Source organism: Dermacentor silvarum, chromosome 8 (genome assembly GCF_013339745.2).
Source record: "Dermacentor silvarum isolate Dsil-2018 chromosome 8, BIME_Dsil_1.4, whole genome shotgun sequence".
NCBI lineage: Eukaryota > Metazoa > Arthropoda > Arachnida > Ixodida > Ixodidae > Dermacentor > Dermacentor silvarum.
Window position 1 is genome coordinate 25,189,003 of NC_051161.1, and position 20,806 is coordinate 25,209,808.

The following is a 20,806-nucleotide window of genomic DNA, read 5'->3' on the forward strand; positions in this document are numbered from 1 at the left end:
ATTAAAGCTCTGCTTGCGATTATAGTGACGCCTTAAACGTTCTAGAGCATTACTCTATCACTTTAGCTTGACTTTTTATTTGCATTTAGTGTCTCTTTAAATGATGTCACTGATTTTGTGTTCATTTCATACCACATCCCCTTGATATTTACATACACCCCACATCTCCATATGCCGTATTTTGACACTTATAATTTGCACTAATAATCTCCAGACTCCAATCACTCTCTTGACACCCCCAAATCAAATATTGAAAGCAACAGAAACTATGTGAGTGCAAATATGGCCACTTTCTATATATTCATACATTAAGATACCACCTTTCACTGCAATGCATACAGGCTTTGAATATATGCATAGTTTAGGTATTTCCTGTTCTACTCACAAATGTATTTTCCATTTATTTTGTTTCATAATGTATCGAAAATTACACAACCTGTTTTGTATCTCTCATTTTATGTCACTATAACTGCCTATTTTTATACGGAAAAAGTAGTAGACTTGAAGCTAGAGAAAGCTGGAAAGTAGTAGTAAGCTGGAAAAAGTAGTAGGGATGCCGATTCCCATATGTTTTGCCCTATTTACTTTAGCGGTAGTTCTGAAGTTCTCCTAGTAATGCACAGGGTGATAATTTTAAAATTTTATGAAATTTTTAAAAATAGCCTGCTACAGATAACATAATTCTCCTCCTTGAGCTGGATTATTCAAACAGGCAAACATTACTTGAACAAGAAATCGAACCAAATATTCAACTAATCACCAAAAGTTCACTAATTAACTTCTTACTTTATGGCGCATTGCAATTACGAATTACAGCCGGTGAGTTTGCAAGGTGTATCCACTTGGAATTAATTTCCAGAATGACGTCAGTTTGGAGATATGTGCCATCAAACTTGCCCTAAAAATGCACTGTTGCTCCACTTACCTTTTAACAAAACACTCTTTTATGCATTGAAGCACAAAAGTAACTGAAACGGCCGTGTATTTCATTAGACAATTTGGGAAATAATATCTCAAGACTGGTGTCATCCTGGAAATTAATTTCAAGTGGATACATCTTGCAAGCTCACCGGCTACAATTTGCAAATTGCAATATGTGCCCTAAAGTAATTAATTAGGAAGTTAATTAGTGAATTCTTTATGGCGATAGCAATTATATGGACACTCTAGGTGAAATTCTGCTGTCATCGACGTCATTGTGAGGTTCCACATAAAGTCCACAGGCGATAACATCGTCATCGCTCGCCATACGCTGCATGTGCGAGTGCAAGCATGCGACAGTGAGTCGGCATTCGCGGCTCACCGCGGCCGCACGGTCACGACGGGCCAGAAGGCTTTGGGGGGAAGGGGGGGGGGGGGCGAGGGGGTGCGTTCTGCACCGCGAGCGCCTACCCGTGCGGCTGTATTTTGAAATCCATCTGTGGCGGGGGCACAGTTCACCCTCCCTGTGCTTTTGCGGCTAAGATCGCATTGATGCGAGCGCCGGCACGAAGCTCAACTCACTTGCTGCTGCGCTGACTCACTCCAACGTTTTGACAGCCAGCTTCTGCGGTCATCGAATGAGATGTGTTCACGTTTGCTTGTGCGCGCGTGACATCATGCTTGTTAATTTAGTTAGTATGCCTATGTTTACAAGTTTATACGGCTGATAAAACTATGTACTATCCTTACTTTGTATAGCTGTCCGCTAATTTGCTATCGCAATCAATGCTTCACCTTTCGGGCGAAACTGCGGCTTTTTTTAATTAGTTGAATATATATATGTTTCGATTTCTCATTTTCACAATGTTTGCTTCTTCGAATAATCCAGCTAAAGGAGAAGAATTATGCTATCTGCCACAGGCGATTTTTAAAAATTCCATGAAACTGAAGAATGATCACCCTGTATATTATTTTGACGAGTGCACCCCCCCCCCCCCTCTCATACAATGTGCTATGTAGGGTCTGTGAGGTACACTAAACAAAGAAATAATAATAAAGTGGACATAAAAAACGACCACAAATGCCAGTACAGACAAGCCACATGTTTTAGACAAACGAGCCAAGCACAAACAAAAAGAGCAGACTACTATGTCGACACTTCTCTTCTTTACTGTACGCCGCTTTGAACAATAATTTTTGGCAATCAACAACTAAAACCTAGGCCATGTGTATCAATCTTGTTTTCAGGGACACTTCACACCCTCAGAAAGGCTAAAGTCTTTCGCTAAAGTGAATTGTGGAGGCAAGGCACTCCGATTCTTAAGGCCAAACTACACGTCAAATGCCGGTGCATGACAGCTCGCACCCACGCGCCTTGCGTTTACTGCGCCTCGCAAGTATTAGTGATTTGAACCTACAATAAGCGCGCCAGTGTGCGCCCACTTGGCTCACTATTTTCACCTTCATATGCATTGTTTCGTATTTTTGTGAGGCAGCCAGAGCACTGATCTTTGTCTGGAGAAGATATGTGGGTTTGCGCTGCGACGCGTACGATCCGTCCTGCACCATCTGTGCATGCGTGAGGCACTTGGGGGTGAGCTTTTGCGCGCGGGCAAATGTACATGTAGTTCGGCCTTTAGACATGACACTTCGCAACTTGTCTATAAAACTTCAACGTAAAGACCACTCAGACAGAACAAGGACTCGCTTTCTTCATCTCCACATTCTTCACTATTACTTGCAGCAACAAACCTGCACACAACAAGAATGCTGAACAAAAAGCAGCACTGCCAGAAGTGATAGATGTGGTGACAAAGTACATGCATATGTGTTGTAAGTAATTGCAGCAAGATTCCTTCTGACGAAACCCAGAAACTTTCCCCGCAAAAAATGCTGCAGAAACCATCGAAGGTGGTCGTCAAAGTAAGTGAATAGCTTATGCAGACCACAACACTCAAATCTGGGGTTATCAAATAATTTTACCAAGAGATGCGACGCGGTCTTCGAGGATAAAAATGCCCTGCAACTACTATCAGTCCAGGCAGCAGAAAAATCAAAACCTTCAGATCTCCAGATACCATAAAGCCCTTGCACGGCAACATGTGCGTCTAAAGGAGCTAGCTGGCGTTCAGCGAAGAACGTGCCCCGCAACTCAGTTGCACAAGGGCACAAGACATTTGCATCAGCGCCTTTGAATCTGCGCAAAAAAAAGTCCAACAACGAAAATGGCCAAAAGAGCCAAAGAATGCTATTCGCTTTAAAATTTCATAAGTTGAAAATAAAGGCCCTGGACTCGGTTCATGCCCATAGGCCACCTGAATGGTCAGCACAGATGCCCACCTTCGAAACGTACATTATACAGATATACAACGTAATATCCAGTACATTAAAGACGCAATAATAAGCGCCTGACAGCCGTAAGCCTCCTAGAAAACTTGGCAATTGTAAGCCTAATATGAAAGCCTAGAGCACAGACAATACAAATTACAATAACAAAAATTTTGATTGTATTGTTGTGAATGATGAACACTTATTAGTATAGGAATACAGTAGCTAGTATGTATTTCTTACAACCAGTCATCTAAAGTAAACAAAGAGAAAACAGAGCAGCTTACACAGAAGGCAACCTCTGCAGGGAAAGCATAATAGAGCAATCACGAGCTGTTAGTGCCACCAAGAATTCCCAGATCTGGAAGAAGCAAGAGCAAACATTTTATCACGCATTGATAAATTTAGTGAAGCAACACACAAATGAAACATCAGCAATACAATACTCTGGAAAGGCAACTACAGCTGCATTAAAAGATAATAATAATAAATAGAAAAACTTCAAGCATGCAAGCACAATTTAGCAAGAGTGAGGGCCTCGAAGTCTTTGGTGTTTTACAAAAGTGTTATTATATCAGGAGAGACCCTATTCCTCAGTGTTAACCTATCTTTTTTCAATTGTTAATTGAGCCCAACTGTTAACCTGCCATTTTGACAATTTTTGTGCGTAGTTCTCGCCCTTGACCACAGCTCTTGACGAGCTTGTGGCCAACCTGGGCTACAATGTGCGACCAGTAGCGGTACTCGCAATTGCTACCTACAATTTTGACAAAGAAATGTGCAAAGCTAATGGAATGGCGGTGCAATCAGTTCTGCTATCAGCAGGCTTTAATTTTTTACAAAATGGATAATGTAGACATGCCTCTGGTGATCACAACATATGCAACAAACATCCACGCACCAGTATATGCTGTTCTTGTTTAGTATTCATTTGAACACTGATTGGTGTCACGATTAGCTCGACAAATGTGCAATGCATAGAAGCATGCTTGCAAATGAATAAATAAGTCTGTAAGACAAATTTACAGATAAGTAGTTATTAACTGAGGCTGTCAGATCATAGAGAGGTGGACATGCTAGTCATCTATCTACAGTTTCAGTGGGGGGCTGATAACTGCAGTATATCTTTTACTCCTTTTTTTTTTTTTTTTTTTTTTGAAGTACAAAAAGTGCAAGGGTGAAAAAAATAAATTCTGGGATCTTATGTGCCAAAACCACGATCTGATTATGAGCTACGCTGTAGCAGGGGACTCCGGATTAATTTTGACCACCTGGGGTGTGTTAGCATGCACTTAAATCTAAGTACATGAGCATTTTTGAATTTTGCCTCCATCAAAACACAGCTGCCACAGCCAGGAGTGACCCTGCGATCACGAGTTCAGCACCACAACGCCATAGCCACTTGGTTTCTGCGATGGGTAAAATGCCAAGCTGACAGCAAGTAGTACTAGTAGGTGACAATCATGTTGGCACGATGATTGAAAAGTACAAGATCATGGCCATCCTACTCTTGCTTACAAAGAGCAATAATTGCTGCCACCCCGGGGCACATGTTGTTATCAGGCGCTGTGATGTCAATTGTAATTTTAATGGGAACATACGTGATGCCTTCCACGTTTTAAAAAACTTTGTAAACTCTGTTAACTTTGTGTCCCTTTACACACTTGAAGAAGTACTGACCTATTTTCAAAGTTGCAAATACAGTACCCCATGCTTTGTGCATGTAAATGGATGACATTTAGGAAGAACAATGGTGGGAAAACATTTGTAATATGGGATACCATGTATTAATTTGTATGGCATGTATATTAATTTGATCCTAAGGTTGCTCTTGTGTCACTGACATTATCGTAATGCCTAGATACAGAGCGAAATTTGCAAACATCTGTACCAATAAGGCTACATCTGATGATGTTGCTTGTGAAAAAATGAACAAGAGTGCTGTGCATATTACTTTTGACTTCGCCCATGTGTGATAGTTACAGCGATCGCAGGAACAGGTTTGTGCCACTGAATCATAATGAAACTGGCACACAAGAAATTACATGTAATAATTAATTACTTGTAATGAATGACCTTTTCTGGTAGTTTCGTAGTTTAACAATTACTTTGTTTACTCAGCAACGCTCACTGTAATTCAATTACTTCTTCCAATTACCAATTACATGTAGCCAGTTACTTTATTGACGAGACAAGCTGTAACAGGTAATCCAGGTTTGATCACTTGAATTTGGTGAGAACTACAGTAGAATGTCTGTGGTGTGCAACTGACATTGTCCAAAGGGACAAAAACATGTACGTGGATTACCTCCTTCCTACAATCAATGTCGTGCAGCAACGCCTCGATCACCTGAACATGGCCAGCTTGCAGGTTTGCACACTTCTCTGGGAAGCACCTTTAAGCGGCCTTCACAGGTGGTAGAAGCTACTGCTGCTCATTATATTATTTGCTTAGTGCAGTCTATGACTTCTCTGATATAGACAGAAGTTTTTGGCTGTTAAATGTACATGTTCCTATCTGTCTGATACACGACCCATATACATCTAATTTTGGGATTGTAACACACAAACAGCATATTTATAGTTGGTTGAATATATGCAGTTATATTTTGAATTACATTACACATTTGGCCACCTTTTCAAGGGACGTGAACACCTGCTGACATTTAATAATCTGCTGGCATCCCTTACAATTCCTTACAGCACCTCATTTAAGCATAAATAGCTAATGAATGAAGGGCACTAGCAGGAGCTTAACCAAATGTTGGCCGGTGAACTGAAACAGCGCATTTTTGGTTCGACAGTGTGGGCACTTTGAACGTAGATGGCAAAAAATTGCCTGTGGTGGATTTTTCAGTTTTTCACTGGCCTTACCGAGAGCGCCTTTCTCTACTCTCAGCAACAATGAAGCGCTGTGCTTCACAGAGGACTAAGACAGCAAACATCGCAGTGTTGAGTAACCACAATCTTGTGCACTATGTGTTCATACCGTTACAATACTGCCCTTCTCTTCAGCACGTACACAGAGCGAATTTTCGGTGCCGCTGTGATATCTTCACAAAAAAAAAATTAAGGGAGATGACCGATGAAGATTTTGAAAAGCAATAGTTAATAAAGACAAACAATGTCGGCTGCAGTGGATGCACAATACAGCGAGGCCAGTTCATTCTATTTAGTGTATTTGTGCAATCTTAAAGGACCAGGTCTGGCCATTTTGAGCTGACAAGTGCAGTGCATACAATGCACGCTAACGATCGTGTCTGCTAAGTATTACATCCCTACGTGCCGCTGAAAGAGCTTAACTTTCAAACCAAACGCAGTTTTCCCTACTCCCTGCAGGCGTCGCGCTCCCAGCTGGAGAGTCAACGTATATCGCACAAGTGTGCCTACGTACATGGCAGCGCTGTGACGCCGCTCAATGTGACACGTGACTTCGAGAAAGTTTAGAGAAGTAATAAAGCTTACAAACTGAATGTCTGTGTGTATTTGTTTTACTTCGTACCATAGCAAGAGATATGTACTTCCCTTTCGTCTGCTTGTTCACACGTCGTGCAGTTGCACGCGCAGAGAACGAAACTATCTCATTTTTCTACCATGTCCCAGTGCCGCGATCGTGCTCTTTCATCCTCTCACGCCTGCCTCATTGGTCGTGATTGTGGCACTGATCATGTGCTCTCGTGCAGAACACATAAAATCATCCGCTGCCCGAAACAAGACAAACGCAACAGCTCGCGCGTGAGACCATCACCGAAAGTGCATCACTCAGCAAAAATGCGAGAGAGAGAAAAAAAGAAAGGAAGCAATGCCCGTGACGTATACGTCACGTGATCATCTGGCTCCACTATGGGAGAACGCAGGGAAGGAATTTCACTTGCGGAGGCTAGACGGGGCGAGTGGAGAGAGCGTCTATGTTGGCGGTGATAGTCGCCTCCCGAAATCATGGGTTCACACTACCTGAAATATTTCTATCTCTGCTGTTAATGAACGAATTTGAAAAACTGTTGCGGTAGAACACTCCTTAGAGGGCACGTAACATTTTCCTGTGTATAACCAAAATTTGCGATGTGGCTTGGTGAGGTCATTAATAAATGGGCCTGGCGAGGTAACTAGTGAGGTCTTTAATAAAGTTGGGAGGAAAGTAACGTAAAATTAATCAAATAGTACCTTTTAATAATTCTTGATATTTCTTTCATGGGGCAGCAATCGGTCGCTGGAATCAGTTACTTTTTTTTTCTGTAATGTGTACAATTCTGATCACAATGTCATAACGTATCCACTCCCTGGGTACCAAAACCGAAACTGCTTCGTAGAAACAACTATAGCATTACAGTAAATTATTTAAGCTGCTCCAAAGCTTGCCAGTGTTTCTTCATTTCTGTTCTGCCAAACGTCGATGACCATGAGCAACCGTCGTGCATATGGAAGCTGCACTACGCTGCACACGCTAGCACAACGCGAAAGACGAAGCACGTAACTAACACACTAATACAACGCGCAAGACAAAGCACGTAACTGAATCGTCACCGAGTCAAATCAGCGCGTCGTAATTGCAGCCTCCGCGATCAACTTCAGAAACATTTTCAGAGCTAATTGCGGAGGCCACGCTCCGCTGTGCTGAGTACGGTGAACGCCACCTAAGTGGCGTTGGTAGTGCTTCTTGATGCCAGCGTCCCTTCGAATGCTGGCATCGAGGCGTCGTAGTGCTGAGACCACCGAAGCGTTCACTGTCGGTGCGCGTTAGTGTCATAATGCAGTACTTCTCTTTTCTGCTCGTAGGCGGCGGCACCGCCCCGAGCAAGAGCGCGGGTACACGGAGGAGTGTTAGATATATAAGGCGCGTCTGTGTAGCTCTCTGCAAATGCGTTTGTGGCGCAATGGGTTAAACGCTCGGCGATCTATCGTCGCGGACCGAGAGGTCGTGGGTTCGATTTCCAAATTTTGGATGTTTGTGGAACTTTTTCTTCTGGTTTCTTTCTTTGTATTATGTTCTCTGACGTATTTCCGTGACGGAAATACGTCAGTGAAGTCTTGGTGGACCCCGGCATAAAACACTTTCGTGTTAAAAAAAAAGAAAGAGAGAAGTGTAATGTCATGCCAGCACTTGCTTAAGAAAACAAGAAACAGAAATCCATATTATCACTGACATCTTCATCAGAGAAATCTTCATTAGCAGCAGCCTGGACAGTGGAAAAAGTGACTAATACCTTGCGGCAGGCGAATGTGTGGTCAGTCTCATAATTCTGGCGTTCATGGCAACCCACAGCCTTGGGCAGAGAGGGAGCAGGGTATCCATCCTTCAGGTACTCAAGCCTATACGAGAGCAACGAGAAACGTAAGATAAATCGGAGTAGCCATGTCGGCTTCGCTCAATCATGCCAAGAAAACAACCTGAAAGCCAAAGCCTCCTTCGCAGGGCACTTACAGCGGTGGTTTCTCTCCAGCACAATGGAGGGTGTCCTTGAGACTGAGGTACAGGGGATAGGCCGTAGAGACGTCGATGGAACCCAGGCGCTGAGCCCGCAGCACTAGGTCCAAAATGCACCCACGAGGAAGCCGGTGGTCAGCTTTCATTCCTGAAAACAAGGGGCAGAGGCAGAGCCGAAAGTGGTGAAGCACTCCGTGTGAGATAGAGACACCACAGACATTCGCCCTTTCTAGTACTGCCACGCGAGGATAGTTTTCCTTTGTACTTTTTTCTGTTTGAGTGCTATCAGTGTTATCTTGTTTTTATTCTTGCATCAGATGCACTTTCATCATTGGATCATTGTGGATGATCGGCGAGGTTTAACAGCCCATACCCAAGAACGGGCTGGGAGATGCTGCAGCGGAAGGGCTCTAAATTAACCCTTTATGAATTGCACACCACACAAATATTTTTCTTGCAGAGTTCCAGTTTTGAGTACAGAGTTTCTGGCTAAATGTCTTCGCGCAACACTGAACAATAGGCAGCAAGCATCATTTGTTGAATTAGAATGGGAACAGAGGATGAGGAAGAAGATGGGTTGCTTTTCAAAGCACAGTCAGGGGAGAAGGACTGATGCAAGATCACTGGCGGCAGTGGTGTAACACCGGTAATGTAGAGGAAACGCAATTTACACCTCTGTTTCACATTCGATGTGAACTATCTGTGCAAGTTCCACACAAAACCATAGGTGACTGCTGACTTTCAGTGTTCTAACTAATGATGCCCGTCTATTGCAGAAAACGTTTCCACAAAATATTGTTTTCGTTTCCTTAAATATCCTTATTCTCAGCGTATTTTGCACATTTCAACAAAAAATAAACATTTCCTTTGGGTATTTACATGTCTCACCTTTATATGGCAAACTTTGACCACCTGGGTTTCTAGAATGATCACCTAATTCTAAACAAAAATGCTTTATAGCATTCTATTCTCATGGGAATACGCCCACTGAAACCGGGGAATTGAATTGACGAACTTCTGTTCAGCAGCAGAATGCTATGACACCCACCGCTAAGCCAATGCGTTGAGTGTTTCAGAGAGACAAGCCTGCCTAATTGGACTGAACATGACTATTGTGATAAGTTCCAGAATTATCACAATGCCAACCAACTCATAGAATTTTTGATGATTATACATAGGGGCCAATTGCAAGACGCTTCGTTCTGATCAACGACTGCGGGATGTGCTGGTCAACCCTTGGTGCCACAAAGTTTTTCACTTCATTTTTCAGGGCACCACGTCTGCCTGAATAGGCAGTTTTGGACTTTAAAACTCATCATCATTGGCATGCCTACCTGGAGATGCAGCCAATTGCACAACACAGAGTGCTCAATGTTACCAAGCCTTTTGCCACTTGACATACTCCTAAATCAGTGTCAGACGTATTCACTGCTGCAGACAGTTCAGCCAATACACAAACTAGGACCCGATTTAAAGAGTAACTATGCCTTACATTCTTCATTCCACCTCTACACTCGTACGCAAAAGCCTTTCTTAACACCGACTTGATATAGTACAATAGTTCCAGCAGATTTTGTTGCAGTGAAATTTCAGCCAGAACCTTCTAAGAGGGAATTCTCTCTATACCTATGGCACTATGGCAGTCTTCTAGGCTCTGAGACAGCTAATGTAAAGTAGGTCACCATTTCAAATGCTGGTGCCCACAGATGCCTTGAAAAGGCTGCCAACCTATTGCAGCACCTCGTTAAACTTGTGAAAAAAAATTTACTTCCTGAGAATGACCATTCGTCAAAACCAAGAGAAGACTTACTGTTACACAGAATCATAAAGCGGTCCACTCACTAGTAGTGCAAGTGCATGGATGTGAAGAAGGGCAAGACTGTGCTGTGATAACATCACCGATGCCACTGGTTGCACTGACTGCCACGGTTTCAGGATATGAGTGCCGCAGGATTTTCGCTATCAGATGGCACAGGTTGTCTTCTCGGCTAGAGAAGAAATGCGAGAACTTCAGAAAAAAGCTAAAAAAAAAAAAAAAACAGAACAGCATAAGCTTCAATCAGGTACATGTCAGCCAATCATTCAAACCTCGAAGGAACACGGCAACACTCAGCAACAGTGTCCTCACCAGAAAGCTATGAAATCGGTCGCACACAAAGTACAACAGAACACGCTTGCACCTAAGCCTAGGGAGCTTAAACAAAAAAATCCTGACACAGTTCTACAACATAGCATTAACTCATATTGACAGTAGAGCTCAGTTGAAAATGGTGGAATCCACAGCACATGCCAAACAGAATTGTGTGCAGCTGAGAGGTTAACTCAGCAACCTGGTTTTGAAGTAATGCAGTGGAGATCTCACTATCCCCCAGGCACCAACTCACCTGACTAGACTTGATTCAAGAAAGAAATCCTTTAGCGTGACATCTAGGTTGGTTCTTGATTCTTCACTAAATATAAGTTCCTTGTTCTGCGAGAGACCACGCAAATCAGAGAATAAGAACGTGAATGCAAAATCAAACGAAGTGTGACTTCTAGTTCAAACCAGGGCCAGCAACAATTCCAAATGCAAATGCAAAAGTGCAACAATTCTATCAACAATTAAAAAGTTCTTGTACTTTGTCAGTTATTCAAGGTCCGCTCCGCCTATGTTATGTATCACCATGATCGACAAGTCACGAGTGGTGAATGATAAAAAATGAATAGAATCGAGTGAAAGGAACTGCTGCTATATACTGGCCCAGGGCATTGCACCTGCCACTTCTGAATATCTCGGTGACTGTGAGGAGATACACACATCAAACTTAATTGGAAGAAAGGCCAACTCAAACATACCTTAAAGACTCTGAGATTATTTTGTGGGTGGTAGAGGAGCTCCCTTAGAGCATTTTTCATTCGCCTAGGACACCTGTAAATTAAGAAGTAATAAAAACCATGGAATTAATTATTATAGTTCAGGGAGCATAAAAACGATTTCTGTGCTCGTGCCACCATATGACTAATGCAATGTGTTTTTTTAATGCTAGATTTCATCATTTAGAAACCTGGCATGCAAAAAACAAAAACAAAACAAAAAAAACTATGAAGCTGTAACCGGTGACACAAACAGGAAAATGACAGTGTGAGAACATTCAGTAAGTATTAACATACACAGGATAATGCCTCTAAGGCACTATTAGCACTTTTAAATGCAAATCATAATTGCAATGCATGAGAAGCAGTTAGCTGCTCTTGAGAGACAAGAAAATAAGAACTTACCCACTGAACAGATCCAGCGGGCAGTACATGCTGAGTGATGATATCCGCCCTTTGCTGACCTGAGAGAACAATATATATATATATTTTTTTTGCTTTTTAATTGCTCTGAAACTTTAAAGGAACACCAAAGAGAAACAGATAAGTCCTAAGTCAGTTTATACTGATAAACTATTTTTGATAATTTCACAGCCAGAGATTCACTACTGCAGGAGAAACTAAAGGCCAAGCTTCAATGCTTTGAATTTCACGCCGAAACATCAGCACTAGCATGTCAGTGCGACATCATGTCGTTCAAATTATTTTCTTGTATTTGAATCACTGTGGTGCAGTGAATGTTTTTTAAACTTGCTAAATTCAGTCTCCAACTCTCTTAGGATACAATGTAGTCCTTCTCTGCCGATACAAAATTAACTGTGCCTGAGCAAACGCTGTTAAAATATATGAGATTCTAACTGACTGGTATGGAAACTTAAAGACAGAGTTGCCACCAGTCTTTCATTCTAGTGTATTTTTTTACTTATAAGTATCCTCTCACGGTAAGAGTGCCTGTTTTGGTATTCTATAACTATAATTTACAAATACTCCTCAAATTATTTTTTCCTGCAGTGTCCCTTTAACCTTTCTTGGTTTGAATATTGTTTTTGGTACCACAAGTATATATATGAGAAAATAGAGTAAAATTTCTAGTATAGGTTTTCATAATATATCAAAGCCTTTTATCACAAACTCTGCATAATATATCCCGGGTGTTTATTATGTATATATTATTATGTATATTATGTATATTATTTGCACAAAGACGCATCCACTTGAAATATTTCCAGGATGACACCAGTTTCGAGATATTATTTCCCTAAGTGTGGGACGAAATACATGGTCGTTCCAGTTACTTTTGAGCTTCAATGTATAAAACAGCATTCTTGGTAAAAGAAAGTAAGTGGAACAACAGTGCATTTTTACGGCGAGTTTGATGACGCATATCTCCAAACTGGTGTCATTCTGGAAATTCATTCCAAGTGGATATGACAACTAACAAGCTCACCGGCTACAATTCGTTAATTGCAATACGTGTCGCAAAGTAATTAACTAAGAAGTTAATTTGTGAATTTCTGTTAATTATTTGAATATGTGTTTCGATATCTTGCACTACTAATGTCCGCCACTTTGAATAACCCCAGCTCAACAATAAGAATTATGCTACCTGCCACAGGCAATTTTTAAACATTCCGTAAAGCTTAATTCTGAACACCCGGTATAGTAGTATCAGATTGTGATATCTTGATAGCAGATTTTGATAGTATCTCAAATTCCTAAATTCACAGTCGTAAGTGTATAATTTGTGTTTACAAATTACTGGAAGGCTGTTTGCATGCACATGCCCTGTAAGTGATGTAGGCTGCCTTTGGTGGCAGGCTCCAGGAGTGCAGCACAGAGGCCTTACTATAGTGTGCCAAAATGTGTGGACAATTGCGAAATTTCATAAAAGTCTCAAACGGTCTGCTGCACAAGCTCCAGATAAATTACGTGACCAGAGTTGCTGGAACTGTGATTTCTCACATTTGTTTTAGCTTGCCATGGGCAAGCTTTCTCTCGGTCTACTAACCTAGTAAGGCAATGCGATTCCTACAGGAATCACTGGGCCAGAGAAACTTCAACTGAGTATGCTCAAAGCAACACAAATGGACAAACTAAAACTAAAGTCAAGCCGGACTGATAGATTAGTGTGCAAACATATTTAAGATGTTGCTCCCATACTGCTCTTTTAGCCTAACTTCTGCAAGTGAGACATTAGACATTAAATGTAAACATTAGACAGTACTGACACCACCTAGTAATAGTACAGCACCTGTTCCCAAGGTTACCTTATACCTCATCTATAACGAGTTAACAGTAGTTAAACATTGGTACTAAAAGAATTCTGCGGTGAGATAGCGGTATATGCGAGACAAATGCCTTAGCAGTACATCACACCTCTATTGAGGTCCCGGATCCATGATTTGAACCACATTCACCACACTGCAAAGTGTCATTCAGGAGCTCGACACTCGACACACGTCCTGCCTCTTTGAGGTGCGAAGTGCAACTGATGGCTCCGGAACACTGTCAGTTGCAACAACCCACCCACACCCACGCGCGCACACTCTTCTAAGCTCTCTCATCCCCCCCTTATACCTCTACCACTACCACGTACGTAACCAGCTTCCCAGACTTCATACACACACACTTTTTTCTGCCTTGACCCTCCTAATGCGAACACATTAATATTGTGGTGAAATAAAGCAAGACATCCAGGTAGTTCAAGGAAAACATGAGGTCTGGTTTCACGACTAGCTATCCTTCTTGGGTAATCTGCTGCTTTCAAGAGGCACACTGTCTTCAATTGCAATTATACCAGTGGTTACCGTATTTACTCTATTCTAATGCAGACATTCCCCCCCCCCCCCCCCCGGCAAATGGTACTGAAAAAATGGCATGCACATTAGAAACTAGTACGACACCAAAACTACAATAATGACAAGTTATCATTGGCAAGTCCCTGTAATCCAACTGAGCCGCTGTTGCCGAGTCATAGTTTGTGCACATTCTGTAAGTCTGTTATGTTGTCATGGTTTGCAAATGCAGTGACTCAAGTGTTATGGATGCCACCAAAGATGAGAGATGTTCCAGGCTATTAAGAGTGACAAGGAGAACAGTGACAATGCCCTGTTCACAGAGGCTTGAATGTAATTTGTTTCCCAAGTGAGAACAGATTCCCAATACTTTCTCTTGTACAGTGAAAACCACGTAAATTACAGGCATTCTATCCCGCATATTTTTAAATATGACAATTGTTGTGTGTGTAACAATCAAAGGATTTGCATTTTTAATTTCTGGCCATAAAAATCAGGTAAGCATTACAACCAAAGGCACGTTAAAATCAAATAAATACAGCATGCTATCTATGTTCACGTGCATAATTCACGAGCTAGGCTATATTTTTTTTTCCTTTTTGGTGTCCCTTTAATGCAAAGTAATTTGATCAGTGTAGAAACACAGGTGCGCTAGCTTTCACACCATCCATCCTCAGCGTACCTTGGCAGTCTGGGAAAGGTGAAATCTGCAGACGGATGCTCGAATCTTGTGTTCACAGGGGAGATCATGGGGACTAGGCAGGAATCCCTGCTTTGGCTGAAAGACCAAATACGAATTTTAATTTGGCAATTCAGACCTGTATCTATCGCTGATCTTAAGATGTGCCTTTGGCATGTACCTTGATTTCAACAGAGATCACAGGACCTTCAGCAAATTTTTGGAGGTGGCTCGGCAAGGTGCAGTGGTCAGGAAACAATAGTCCCACAGTGGCAACTTCCTTGACATTCTTTTTTAACCTGTGCACTGTTAGAAAAGCAGTGTCAGCACAAAAATGTTTTATGTACACAACAAAGAGTGCTGCTGCCCAATGGTTTTACTCCTGCGTCCACCTCACCGAGCATGTTACCGTATAACTACATACGTGTGCATGATCACATATGTAACCATTATACGGCAAAAATGCTTGGTTGCTGTGCAAGTAAATAAAGAAAAAGTAAAGTAGCCAAGCAAAGCTGAAGCTACATGTTGGCTATGGGGGACACTATAGTGGTGGACTCCAAATGAATTGTAACTATCTGCGCTGAAGTCTCAGTACACAGGCTATTCTGCATTTTACTCCCATCTGGCTGCGGCCACCAAAGCATTGTACACAGAAGCCAACTGAACTTCACAAAGTAATAGGTGTTTGGTGAAGAGTTCAAAGGTTTGCTGTGATGGCAATAAACAAACCATATGGAATGTACTTCTCTATTCAAGAATGCACCTGCAAACAGTGAGGAAATAGTTCTCCCAGGCAATTCTGTTCCATAAGCTCTTACAAGCATTGGCACAGCCCTTTCCAGAAGTTTCAAAGCCAACTTGCATGCCTGTCGTGAAAGCTGTTGCAATAAACAAATATATAGAGTGTACTTCTCTATTCAAGAATGCATCTGCAAACAGCCAAACAATAGTTTTCCCAGGTAATTCTGTTCTATAAGCTCTTACAAGCATTGGTGCTACCCTTGCAAGAAGTTTCAAAGTCAACTTGCGTGCCCGCCATGAGAGCTGTCACTAAGCACCTTAGTGGGCCTTCCGCAGCTCATTTCTGGGACTTCAATGCAAAAATTGAAAGCAAGACAACCTCTGACACCCCGTATTTCGTCTCATCTACTCTGCACAATGCAGCAATAGCTACGGGTCCTGTCAGTCAACCAGGACAGAGAACCAGAAGGGCTCCTTCGTTGTTCACCTCTGATCACCTGCTGCATGATGCCGACTTTCGTGAATAGAAGCTTCATGGAAGGATCAGCGCTGAACAATAAGAGAGACCTCCCTCTCTTTTCTCATAACACAGAGCTAGCTCTCGTTGCTTATTGGCTGACATGGGCTTCGCTGCACTGCATGGTATTGGTGAAATGGAGCACAGAGCTTTGAAGCACGAAACAGGCATTTCGGACAACTTTTAGAGATGCATGCACGAACACATCACACATGCTTCAAATGGAATACAGCACACTGCAATTGAAACACAAAACATACTGCAGGGTCTTAAGTGCACAAATCATCAACAGCTCTGGTTGCAAATGCAAGTACATTCAAAAGTTTTGTAAATGCATATATATGCTTAGATGCCATTTGAGAACTATTATGGCCAAACAAAAGCTCGTCATGTAGTAAAAAAAGTTGCTCTTACATGGTCTTTCCAAATGCACGGCCTTATTGATGAGCCTCACGTTTTCAGCTGTCAACCGAACAAGGACCTGTTGAGAGAGAGGAAATGATTATCTGACACATCTTTCTAGGCTGCGAAGCAAAGCGCACTCCTGGCCCTTAAGATGTCATGCACTGCTTAAGAGACAATAAATTTTATTTCTTCTCACACACACTTGGAACAAAGAGCAATAATACTTGCTGGGGGATGGACGAATCGGCTTCCAAAGAGCGGTTTCATGACATGCTCGATAAAGTCTGCTTCCATATGACATTTCTGTAGACTCTCTCCTATCAGTGATATTGTGTCCTGCATAGAATACCAAGGAAGTGTATCGTTTTACAAGCAATGACAATGACAGCGTTCCAAGAGCCCAGGATGAATCTTGAGATGACAGTTTTGTAGAACTCCTCTCATAAGCAATATCATTTCCTGCACTGCCATATTATTATGGTCTCTGTAGGTTAACGGTGCAATGATTTTCCCGGTAACCTTCTTTAAATGCATTATATGCGACATCAATATAAGGTGTGCGACAAAGTGGACATAGACTCGCTGTTATGCAGAAAAAACGTGCTTTGTGACGATCAGATCAAAGTAAAAAAGAAAGCAAAGAAGGCTTGTCGCCGGTGATTAATCATTACCTCGGTGAATGTGGCGCTCTTACGGAGTCGAAGGACTCTGTCCTCCTGCGAAAGAGATAAGAGGAAAAACGTGAGCATATTTTCTGACTGGCTACACTTCGGGACAATCGGACGAAGGTCACAACCCACAAGTAAACAACCCACGTCAGGTAAACATTCTCGGCGGAATTACATTTGCTGCGCTATTGTTTCCTTGGATTGCGTAGTCGGCATCATACCCGACTGCATCTACGGAGGTATTCAAATGAAACTATATGTTAAAGATGCGCGGTGTTAGTATTTTAATCAGGCGTCAAGTCAAATAACAAAGGTAGCGCGCGGACAGCTCAAAACACGTTCGAACCGGCCACCTCGTACGTGATCACACATGCTGAATGCACTAACAGTTTCACATATAGACGAGCGTGATTAATCTAACACTGCGGCTCGAGGGGCATACCTTCTGTAACAATACGACGAACACAGGTGGAATGCCGGTAGCGAACAAGACACTGTTAGATCAAACAAGATGACACATCGCGGGCATGCTTCCTGCCTGCATTGCGCATGTTAGATAAATATTTGCAAATAAGATGTAAAAGATACATGTATAGACGGCTCACGTTTTTTAGTGCGACGACGATGTTGGCATTCCCTTCACCGCGAAAAGCGCAGTTTTCGGGCGATATGATAAATTTCTCGGCAGGATCGCAACCCGACCGGTCTCTTCCAGTCGGAGTCGCCATATCAACTGCGAGTCTGCGACAATCAAAATACAACAGCTGGCTGTTGGCCGGCTGGCATACCTCCTGCGGTGATAATTTTCGTATCCAATTTTCTACCTGTCACGACGTAAGGCATGGGTTGCAATCAAAGAAAAAAAATATTCAATATGCTGGGCCGCAACTTCTTGGCATGCATAGAGGAAGCTGGTGAATAAATGTTCGTCCGTCGTCCGCGTTCATCCCCGGCGCCGCGTCGTCTGCTACAGGGGAATACATGGTCGTGAGTCATGCCTCATCGAAAGAATATCGTAGCGGAATAAGAAAGACGGAAACTCTGAAGTGCGGTTACCTCACCTACATATGGCTCAAAGTGTGTCACATGCATCGCTCAAAGTGCTCGGAATTGAAAACAAAAAGGGAAAAAAAAAAAAAAAGAACCTTTGGCAACAACTGTCGAGCGGAGCATCGGCAGCGCGAGAGGCATGAGTTTCATCTTGAGCCGGCCACCTCATTCAGCGCCTACTGCGACCGGAGTCCTTTAATTCTTTAAGTATTAATAAGGTCTTACTTTGGGAACAAAGTCGGTAGATCACCTTGGAGTTTATTTTTTCTTCAACTATCGGTGCATTTCGACACAAAGTAAAAATGTAAACGTGAAATATCGGTGGAGATTCGTAAAGCCGCAGCTTGGACAGTCATGTAATGCACAAAGAAAAAACGCGCTGTATTCACGCTGCATGCTCAAAACACGCTAAACGTGAACGTCCACAAATCGGACAGTCTTTTCAGGGGAGTCTTCGATAGAATTCAGTATTTATACTGCTTGCTTAATTACATTCGAAGTTTGCGATAAAATGAAAGAATACAGTGGAGGCAAGAAAGGAAAGCGCTATGCAAGCAGCAGAAAGCGCGAACTTTGCCTAAAATACGGAGAGCGTGCCGCCGGAGTACGTGGGACCGCCACCGAAAAATACTCGGTCTCCATTGCAAATTCCATTCGGAAAACAGCCCACCACGCAGCAACTTCCACTACGTCCACTTTCGCACGGTTGTTTCACAACTAGGCCGGTATTTTGTAGCGATGCCTTTTAGGTAATAATGCCTTTTCGCGCTTATCGACCCGCCGTGGTTGCTCAGTGGCTGCTGAGCACGAGGTCGCGGGATCGAATCCGGCCACAGCGGCCGCACTTCGATAGGGGTGAAATGCGAAAACACCCTTGTAACTTAGATTTAGGTGCACGATAAAGAACCCCAGGTGGTCCAAATTTCCGGAGTCCCCCACTACGGCGTGCCTCATAATCAGAAAGTGGTTTTGGCACATAAAACCTAGCTTATATTTATTATTATTATTTTTTTTTGCGCTTTGTCACTGGTCAGAGTGACGTACGGCCCGCTCACGTTATCAACGGGATCAGCCGGCCGTGAGTGGTGGTTGATAAGACTAGTATAGAATAAGTCATGAGGCATCGTTACAAAATCGCGGTTTTACACCTCGATAAGGCGTTAACCACATAAATTTTTATATGATCCATCCACTGACTATGATTATCGCACTCGGATCCGGCAATTAATACCTACACCTTACCACAATCCGACTAACGACGTGAAATTTACAGTTGGAGAAATCAAACATGCAATTACTATAGGTATACACGCGCTCTGCTCAGAAGCAGGGCGGGCTACTTCTTCACTTGTTTAAAGGGGCCCTGAACCCCCTTTTTTATCAAAGTGGTTAAAGGCATTTGAAGTGAAAATAGGCTAATTAATCCTACACCTTACCACAATCCGACTAACGACGTGAAATTTACAGTTGGAGAAATCAAACATGCAATTACTATAGGTATACACGCGCTCTGCTCAGAAGCAGGGCGGGCTACTTCTTCACTTGTTTAAAGGGGCCCTGAACCCCTTTTTTATCAAAGTGGTTAAAGGCATTTGAAGTGAAAATAGGCTATTTCAAAAATACTTTGCCGCAAAAAGGACTTCAATGCGTTCTGCAGAACCGTAGTTATCGGCAATATTAAACACGGCCTCCACTGTGCTCCCGTTCCATCTTCTGCCTTGCACTGCGAAGGCTACGGCCATAGCCTCCTATATTTTAAAAAAAATATAGGAGGCTATGCTACGGTGGAGTGGGGCGTGGCCACAACGATCTGCCTCCGAAATGTCACCGTGGCGCGCAGTTCAAATTTTCAACGTAGACGCCGCGACGGACGGACGGACGAAAAAAAAAAAAAAAAAAACTTTATTGATAAAAGCACCTGCGAGGTTGCCGGCCCGGGCTCAGGCCACCCGGGCATTATGTGCGGTGTCGCATAGCCTTTCCACCGCTGCCCGGGCCCGCTGGATTGCCCATAGTTGGTCGTGTAGATCCGAGCTAGACAGAGCGCTTCGCTCCTCGAGAAGGTCCGGTTCTATGTTGTCCTCTCTGTATATTGGTTTGATCTCTGTGCATTTCCGTAAGACGTGTGCCATGTCTGTGTGTTCGTGCTTGCAGAGCTTGCAGCTCGCTTCTAGGTATTGTCCCATGATTTCCGATTTTGGTGCCTACGACGCGCTAAACGTAAGCCAAACGCGCTTGTCATCAGCGAGCCGCAGTGCGCTTAGCCAGTGGACTCGTGGCGCCACCCTGCGGCGGCCGCGGTGCAGCCGACCGCTATTACGAAATAAATCGTCCAGGAAAGAGTGAGGACCCTGGCTTCTGCTGAAAAGAGGGTGTTTGAGAGATAGGTGACTCCGCGCTCCGCTTGCGAACTCCACGCAC

The 20,806-nt window shown here is 42.9% G+C and overlaps 1 protein-coding gene across 1 annotated transcript in view; it reads right to left on the reverse strand.

The window, feature by feature from the left end:
- Positions 1-18,135, reverse strand: part of LOC119460827 (inositol-pentakisphosphate 2-kinase-like) — a 28,221-nt gene extending 10,086 nt beyond the window's left edge. Inside the window, exons 1-13 of the mRNA XM_037721924.2 lie at positions 17,941-18,135; positions 17,339-17,383; positions 16,896-17,003; positions 16,677-16,743; positions 15,183-15,307; positions 15,005-15,100; positions 11,933-11,991; positions 11,510-11,582; positions 11,059-11,144; positions 10,517-10,662; positions 8,672-8,822; positions 8,454-8,559; positions 3,537-3,610 (exon numbers count right to left, since the gene is read on the reverse strand). Of these exons, the coding sequence (XP_037577852.1) occupies positions 3,537-3,610; positions 8,454-8,559; positions 8,672-8,822; positions 10,517-10,662; positions 11,059-11,144; positions 11,510-11,582; positions 11,933-11,991; positions 15,005-15,100; positions 15,183-15,307; positions 16,677-16,743; positions 16,896-17,003; positions 17,339-17,383; positions 17,941-18,063 (1,259 nt within the window). The 5' untranslated portion in view covers positions 18,064-18,135. The remainder of the gene's footprint in view (positions 1-3,536; positions 3,611-8,453; positions 8,560-8,671; positions 8,823-10,516; positions 10,663-11,058; positions 11,145-11,509; positions 11,583-11,932; positions 11,992-15,004; positions 15,101-15,182; positions 15,308-16,676; positions 16,744-16,895; positions 17,004-17,338; positions 17,384-17,940) is intronic.
- Positions 18,136-20,806: the final 2,671 nt, after the last annotated feature.